Genomic DNA, 9,328 nt, shown 5'->3' with positions numbered 1-9,328 from the left:
CAAAATTCAAGAAATCCTTACATATCCCCTTAGACTTTGGCTGATGGGGTTAGAATAAGCCATTTGCTTATTATTAAATTTTTCTGTTTCATAAGAATGAACAGTTATTGTGCACAAACAAACACATTGTAAATAAGTTTTACAGAAAACTTTTAGTTTCTTTAACAAACAAAAAGGTACATTTAAAATAATTACATTATAAATTAAGTGAGCAATAAAAGTTTTCATTCCATTTTAACCTGGTGCATCTGTTATAATTATATTGCTATGTAATCTTTTTATATATCCTAGGTCACTGTAACAGAAGTGAACACAACAGGTGTGTAAAAAATCAGAGCCAGACCGTGAAGCTCCAGCAGGAAGCTGCTACTGAGGCGTGTCGATTTTCATGTTTGAGCAGCAGGAAATCGTGTGTGTGTGTGTTCCTGGGCAAGCTGACTGAGGAACAATATATCCGCTCCAGAAACCTGGTGGTCAGAGGTGGTGACTCATACCATGTGTAGCTATGCGTGTGAGTGTGTGTGTGTGTGTTCATGGTATGCGAATAATCATATCATCTTTGTCAAATTTTATTGAATGAGAATTTATTCTAAAACATTTTTACACGTGAATCATTTATTGAAAAAAGGATTCATTATTTTGCATGATACATTGATTTACACATCTTTGCTTTGCTAAAGCTTTATTAATTAATTTCTTTTTTTTACATATTTGTACAATTAGTTTTAAATCAAAAGTGAATAAGTTATATTTTAAATTATTTGCTTTATACATGTGATTGTTTTACACATAATTCCTTTATCTTTTATTTCCTTTATCTATATCTTTAATTTATTTTCAGATTTATTGAAAAAAAGTAAGATTTTCTTTCAAATGAATCACTTACACTTTACTATTTTACACGTTTCATTAATTTTAACATGTGATTATTTTTTACCTACATATTTTTAAAATGTTTGTTGCATGATTCATTTATTCTTAAAATGTTTCACATATTATATACACTTGTCATGTGTTTACTTGCATTCAGATAGTTTACAGTTTCTGGAAATAATGTTGAAATGACTCTCATACCCACATGTAAATATATGTATGTAGTTTTCCAATAATTATGCTATTGTGAACACTTTATATCACTCCACATTTTATTATCAGTATATCCCAGTTATAGCTATCAATGCGTTTTCCGTACCACTTATCCTGTGTAGGGTTGCAGGGGGTCCGGAGCCTATCCCAGGGAACTTAGGGCACAAGGCAGGGTACCTCCGGATAGGATACCAACACTAATAAGCACATATTAGTACATACACTAAGACATTAGGAGAACATGCAAACTCCACACACACAAAAAGAAGACGAGAGATTCAAACCCCGAAGATGTGAGCGACAGCATGAGGCTAGCCAGAAATTCACCATCCCATTGCCCATTTTTAATAATTAATCAGCTTTAATTACATTAAAACTGAATCCAGGTAAAAATGAATTAAAGACACATTTCCTGGTTTGTCTATTTTATTAGATATGTCTGAACATCATTTGTTTGGCAAAGTAGCGTAAAAAACATAGTTGCTTTATCTTATCTAAATATTTCATACACACTTGATACACGATAAAAACGGAAACATATTTACATCTTGATTTAATATTACATGATTTATAAACATTGTTCATTTACAGATTCAGGAAAAAAAATCAAATACGTTGTTCCTTTAAACAAAACATTTCAGTGCAGTAGGGACAACACACAGAGATGACATTTGAACATCATTAAACCCTAAATTAGATTAGTTGATAGACTATTTTCACACATTTTTTACTGAAGATTGCAGACTGAATTGAAAGTTTTCAGTGTTTTTTGTCATAGCAGTGAGTCAAGGTAACGACTTGTGTTTTTTCATTTTTCACAGGTTCAGCGTCAGTTAATACACCAAAATGTGTCATGACTTAACCTATGATGGCATCATTATTTTAGGAAATTTTATAATTGTCAGACATGTATATACTTTAATACGAATATATGTACAACACTTGTGCAGTTATCTTATCAGCAAATTTTGTGGCAGCAGTGCAATCCGACAACAAATAAACAACTAACTGACTGACTAACTATTGTAACTAACTAACAGGATTCAGGTCATGAGCATCAGTTAATGCTCACATTAAAAACCTGAATGCAGAAGAAATGTTTATTCTAACATAGTGGATGGTGAATGTAGATGGCTTCCTCAATTTCTCATTCTGGACTGTGATTGGTCAGAACATGTTGATAAAATTTATATAACAGCAGCTTTGACAGTAGTGAAGTTTCAAATCACAGATTTATATTAAAGTACTTGATCTAAAACATATAGTGTTATTTAAATAAAAAGAGCTTATTCACAGGTTTACATTTTATGGGCAGTTCATGGCGCATTATGGTCCTGTCATGGTCCTAAGTTTAAAATGTACTTTCACTGACGAGTCCTTTCACAAACTGCACATAGAAGCTTGGGTGCACGAAAAAGACAACTATCTGCATTATTTGTGACACTGTTGGTCTGGGTGATGAGGAGATGACAGCTTGGGGCCACCCTGTGATATTCTGCCTACAGCTAGTGTTTGATTATTAAGTCAACCATATGTACGCAGTGACAATGTGACAAGTGATCATTTGTTTCTTTTAAGCATGAGTGACCTGGAGTCCACAAGTGCATTAATGATAATTTCTGAAAAAAAAAAAACTGAAGTGAGATTTTCTCACTTGTCTGCAAATTAGTTTAAATGGTTTGTTTAAATGATTCCTTGCATAAAATCTAATTTCACTTCAGTTTCTTGGTCATAACTTTAGTTCCCACCTGAAAGTAGTTATTATCTAATGTTTAATAAATACAAATAATGGATGAAAACAATTGAGCTCACCAATTTATCCTATATTAATTATAGAATTGTAAATAGAAAAAAAATCAAAGGAAATGAGAAACTTAATAATTGTTGATGTGAAAAAATATGCAAGCTATTAATAGTTATTCCTTTCCTTTTTTTTTTCTAAAGAAAGCTACTCTTTTAAAATTAAATACATACAGCTGAGGATTTAAGAATATGCTTCCAAGAACATTCCCAGTGGATAACATGATCATTTTCTCATCATTTTATTTTTATTATGGAATTACAGTGTAGTTATACAGATATTTTGAGAGTGAAATAAAACCTTTTTTGAGAAATTAAGGACAAACATCGCCTTAAGATTCTAAACTATCTCACATAATTTTGAAACTTTTTAAAAAACTGCATGTCTCTATTTTCAATTGAGTTCATGTATCAACATCTGCTTCTGGTCTCAGATAGCAATGCACAAACCTGGGAAGAAAATCCATGCAACTTTCTGAAATCTATGATCAGAAACAAACATCATCTGGACACATTTTACTCCCTGTTCAAACAATAATCTAAACCAATAAAGCGATCAATAACAACTTCTTGCATTCTACCTAATGCAATTTCACCATCAAGCATCTCACCTGCTCAGACTTTCTGCAGTAAGCAATCGAATATGATGTTACAGCACTTGTGGCCACCAGAGGGCATCGCAGACTCAGGATGAAGCGCAAGCTGCATTATTTAAAATCCTGAACAAGTCCATCTTAAATAGTTCTTACGGTTATTTAAGTAATGGTTTTTCTCATGTCAGTGCTCAGGCTGTTGGTAACATCAAGATTATGTTTTGGTTGCTAATTTATGTTAAACAATGTAACCTTAATCTGTCCACCTTAAGTGGAAACAACACATTAAATTAAAACTTTTCAAATCTGCAAGCATCTACCAAAACATTTTATGGCCAGGGGTACAAAAGACAGAGACTAATTTGACTCTTTTAGTTCTGTATTGGAAACTTCCTAGTTTACTCGAGAAAATGTACCATATTCAAAATGTAGCATTTGTTCCAACAGGGTTATTAACAAATAAATACCCTTCAACACTAGACAAAGCTTTATGTGTTTAATTGGTGATGATTTTGCCACAGTTCTCGTTCTTTTACTTGTATACTGTCCATCCCCTGAATGGGACCACATGCCCTTAAAGGACGTCCCATAACTTGCTATGAGATCTAGATCTCTGTTTTTTTTATGTTGCATCTCCAGTCATTAAGCTCAACATGTAAACAGTGATTTTTAATAATGCTGTTGCAGAAAAATCTGCATTCCGAAACCAGCAGTTATTACTGGTGGTAATCACAAAATTTAATCAACCATTGTGTTTAGCTCTGATAAGTTCACTACTGTATCAGACGTAAAATTGTTTATTGTGGTAATTCTTGTGGTGTGCAATGCACACCTGAGACAGCTAGCATATAAATCCTTGAATTAATAAAATATTTAACTCAGTGAAATTAAAGGTCTAACTGGAAAGTAAAAGCAGTTTATGGGAGAATGGATGGAAGCTCTTAAGTGTGGACCTGAGGCGTTCATTCAAAGACAATAATGTGTATATCCTGTCAAGAGAAGGTATTACTGACTATTTACTGCTTCTGTCTATTTCAGAAACCGGAGATCAAACATCATCAAGAATAAAACACAAGTCCATTATACCAAGAGTCACTACTACAAGAAGCTTAGCATGGCCATGATGATCAAGAACCTCAACATCACATTTTGAATTAGTTTGGCATTAACAAGAGCTTTATTCTCAGATTTAGGACTCCTTAATGGTGCATATTTAATAGAGGGAGGTAATGTTCCATTTACCACTTCTGATCCTAACACATCAAAATAAACACAAATAACAAATAATAATAATAATAATAATAATTCAAGCAACTTCTAACAAGACATATCTACTGAAATTACAGTTGTTTCATCACTGGCTTAATCCCAGTCTTCTTCATACATCATAGAAGGAGACAAAACCTTGTTCAAGTATACTACGTAGTGCGTCTAAATATGGAGTAGAAGGTAGCTAATTATCACATAGTGCTTTGTATATCGCATCAGATGACAAATGTGATGACAATATTTCCGTATTTAATATATCATACATTTTAGACAGATCTGTGGGTACAAAAATCCCTTTGCATTCCTGTCAGCCTGTTTTAGATGCTAATTGATATTTAGGCAATTAGCTCAGGTTTAGCCTGCAATGTATTTTATATTTAAACAGTATCTTTGTAGTGTGCTTTTTTACATTTGGAATTAGCCACATAAATTTAGTGTGATTATAATTTGGAAATTATTAAATGTTCATAATCTGATTTTCTAAAACACTTTCCTACATTTTCAACAGACTTAATTTTTTTTAAACAGTTTGTGCTTTTTCTATCATAATGCCATAAAACTTCAGTTGAGGTCAGTGGTGGTAAAATAAATATATTATGCATCATGTCAGTTTAATAAGCAACCGATGGCACATGTTTTTCAAATACATGTATGCTTTGTGTTGCTTACTCATTCACTCTCACTCATCTTCTATACTGCTTTATCCTGTATTCAGTGTTGCAGGGACCTGGAGCCTATCCCAGGAGGCTTAAGGCACGAGGCAGGGTGCCATTCGATCGCAGGGCACACACACATACTATGGGCAATTTGGGAATGCCAATTATCCTAACTGTAGGAGGAAACCAGAGTACCCAGAGGAAACCCACCAAGCACTGGAAGAACATGCAAACTCCATGCCCACAGAGACGGGACTCGACCCTGGCCGGGAAACGAACCCAGACCCTGAAGGTAAAAGGCGACAGTGCTAACCACTACACCACCATGCCGCCAGTTTATGTTGCTTAGTTTATTGTAAATGCATGTCTGCAGGCATTCTTGCTTTCCTGTGCTCTGTGGAGATTTAAATTTCAGATAAATACTTTTAAAACACTTGTTAAAGAATATTTCACTGTACATGATTCATAATACACACATAAATGTTTCAGCATACGTCCACTAATGTTGCCATGATCACTGAGCGAAATAAAATAATATGAATTTGTAATGGAAAACTTCACTCCGAATGAAATATTTATAGTGAAATATTAGTGATGTGTGTGATTCTGGGGCTAATTTGTTGATTGATGCTGTATGTGAGAAAATCGCAACCATTTTGATGTTGCTTTTAGGTGCTAAATAGAAGATTTTTTTTTCTCAATTACCTTTTTTTATTTTATTTTCCAATGACATTTAACCTAATATTAATGACAACTACAGCATATATTGAAGATGGTGCAAATAGTGGATTCGAACTGCAATAGGATGCAGATAGAGACTCGGAACAGGCAATTTGCAATCTTTGAGCTAATGAGAGCAATGGCATTGATGATGGTAATAACATGAGGGTAAAGCTTTGTAAGTTGGTCTGTTTGCGTATAGTGTAGAGATGAGGAAGTAATAGAGCTGAACGGACTAAAGCCCTGCTGCATGACTTTGTAATGTTGCGATGTAGCAAGGGCTAAACTTTACTGTACCCCTTTCAGCAGGCTTTTGATTTTGGTTAAATTAAGAAGTCAAAGCCTTCAAAAATTCATTTAAAAATAAATCTTGTATGGCACTTAAATTTACATTTTAGCAATTTAAATGATAAAGACTTTCATGGTGGAGTTTTCCTTTAATGATTGCTTACAACTGAGAGATTTCCACTGATATCTCATGAGAATTTTTTTTTTTTAATAATCTTTAAAAAAGTGATCTTGCTTGTTTTTGCTATGTGGCCATTACCATTACCTAACCAATTGTTGTTTATTTTTAGTAAAAAGCTCTAACATCTGCAATGTCCTATCCATCTACACACAAACACATTTGGTTAAAAAAAATGGCATAGACACTAGTTTGCTCCACCATTGGTTTGTTTATGTCAATTACTGCTTTGTCTGTAATTTCAAAATGTACTTTTTAACCACTATTTTAACTATTTTACCAGGTTGTAGTATTTTTAGTATAGAGTCTGAAGAGGGATGACAGTAGTGTGAGGAGGTAATAAGGGTGTAAAAGGAGCAGGAGGGTGTAGGAGTGGCCGAAAGACTTGAGGACGGGGTAAAGTGTGGAATGTCACGGCCGTTGTGTGGATAGTGGGTGGAGCAACCATTGAAACTTGAGACGAATTTATAAAGGGTGTGATTTCAGGGGCAAGGGGAAGTCTTGTAACAGGCATGACCTGGGTGAAGACTGAAGGCTGAGCAGGCAGAAATGTGGAATGGTGCTGAAGGACAGTGATGGAACTGGATGGAATGGCAGATGGTAAGTGGACAGGGTGAAGGATAGGTGACGAGATGGGAAGCACTGATCTGAGCTTAGCAGAAAACACCTTCTGGTGCATAACCTTTTTGTGGGTGTGGCTCTGAAGAAGACCATGCCTCTCCACACCACTGAGTTGAGATGTAAAACACAGCATTGGGTTAAATGGTCTCCGGATTGTACAGTTCTGCCGTTCCTTATCTAGAAGTTGAAAGCCTGGCAAAGGTGGGGTGTGCTGGCAGGATTTATCATGGCTGACTTTCGCTTTGTCTTTGACATGAGATGTAATGGCACACTTCTTACACTCATTCTCAGATTCTTGCCCTTTTGCGGAGTCACCATTTTGGATGACAAAAATCTGATTTGTGTTTTTAGGCTGTAGATCCCGCTCAGGTAGTGCCAGAGGATTTATCTCTGAGGTGGAAATGGGGTTTTTATCGGTGGATGTGTCACCTACTGCATTAGTTCCTTCTTCTGCATCGCCTGTAGCTGATTCTTTTAAATTGAAGATATTCCATGTTGATTCCATGTCCACTATTCCTTCTGATTGTTTTAAAACAAAAGCAGGATGTTTTTCAGTGAGATGCATGTTAAAACTTTGGTCCAATTTCTGTCTTTTTCGTCTATGATTTGGACACAAAACATCTTCTTGTTTATCATCTGCTTTATCTAGCTCCTTAATCATACCACACTCAGTATGATTTGTCCAAACAGTATCCTCTTTTCTCTGGGGGTCACTTTGTCGTTTCTTTGGTATATTTGGGCTGCAGTGATCTGAGGCTGATGTTTCATGATCAGAAGAAATCTCTCTGAGATGGTGCAAGTAATTTTGTGTAATCGTTGTCTGCCCTAAAACAGGGATGTCTACAGTTCCCCCATTGTTATCAAGTACCTTTTCAGCTTCAACAGAGCCTCCCACTGAGGAAACAACACTGTTGTTCTCTGCCTGATTCTGAGCTGATTGCTTTGACTTTTCTAATGGCTGCCCTTGCTGTGCAGCACAGCCTCCAAATTGGTGCTCAAATCTTTCTCGTTTGTGAAGTTTAGTTCGTTTTTTTATGTTTTCACTTTGCTCTGGCTTACTGTAATCCTTCTCCCACCTACTTCTTCTCTTGTGCCTTTTTTTGTGCCGACTCTTGTAATGGCGGCGATCTCTGCCATGCAATTTGTCCTCTGCTCGCTTACTGCTCTGAGCCCAATTTTTCAAATGCTTAAATTTACTCTGTGCATTGCTGCAATACAGGTGACACTTTCTGTTTTTTCTTTCCACTCTACATGTGGCTACTTTTGTGGATATTTCACTGGAAGAAGATATCTTGGGTCTTTTTTTAGGAATGAATGAAAGTTCTTGGTCATTTTTGTTCTCTAAGTCTTCAGGAGACTTCCTGAACTGGGAGCCTCTGAAGTCAAAATGTAGAGGGTTGCAGCTAAATGAAATGGAGGGCTCTGTTCTTGTAAAGCACACCATTTCTGATGGCCATTGGAAGATAGTTTTCTTATCTCGACTGACAACAGAGAGAAAAGGTTGACTCGGTCTTCGGAGACAAATGTTGTCCTTTTCTTGGCTTTGCAATGAATTAACATCACATGATGTTTGAGAAGCATCACTTCTGGTGCCCTCTTTCTGACCACTGTTTTCTTTATTTTCAGCTAAATAGTTCTCCTCCAAATCCAGACTAAGATCTGAGGATCCGTGAGCAGTTGGAAAGTGGCTAATTGGAGACACTGATGTGTCCTCTGAATAAACAAGGAAAGCACACAAATCTGAGGCAGACATTGCATTATTCAGGGAACTTTTTGTGGAACTCTTTTGATGTGTCATCGTCTCTGTATCATATTTAATCAGCTTCTTTTCCTCAGTACTCTCAAAAAAGACTGCAGCTGAAGACTCAAGCTTTAGTGAGGCTCTCTTTGGAAAGGAAATGGAGAATGCAATTTTGCGGCGTAGAGTTTGTTTCTTTGCTTTACCTCGATGTGGCCATGGGATTTGAGATTCTGTCTCATGTTCTGCAATGCTCTGGTTTTCCTCCTTATCCATAAAGCAGGACTTATTGAAGCTTTCCACTGCGACAGTGGTGGATTTAAACATCGGGCCACTTCCTGGGGCACTACTACACAGAAAGAAAAAGAATGGTAAAACG

At 35.9% G+C, this 9,328-nt stretch overlaps 1 protein-coding gene across 1 annotated transcript in view; it reads right to left on the bottom strand.

Moving 5' to 3' along the window:
- Positions 1–6,654: 6,654 nt before the first annotated feature.
- znf804a (zinc finger protein 804A) overlaps positions 6,655–9,328 on the bottom strand; it is a 67,088-nt gene continuing 64,414 nt past the window's right edge. The window contains exon 4 of the mRNA XM_053490576.1: positions 6,655–9,298. Within this exon, the coding sequence (XP_053346551.1) occupies positions 6,886–9,298 (2,413 nt within the window). The 3' untranslated portion in view covers positions 6,655–6,885. The remainder of the gene's footprint in view (positions 9,299–9,328) is intronic.

This window comes from Clarias gariepinus, unplaced genomic scaffold (genome assembly GCF_024256425.1).
Source record: "Clarias gariepinus isolate MV-2021 ecotype Netherlands unplaced genomic scaffold, CGAR_prim_01v2 scaffold_29, whole genome shotgun sequence".
NCBI lineage: Eukaryota > Metazoa > Chordata > Actinopteri > Siluriformes > Clariidae > Clarias > Clarias gariepinus.
The sequence above is the reverse complement of the archived record's forward strand: the minus strand, read 5'-3'. Positions and strand labels throughout refer to the sequence as shown.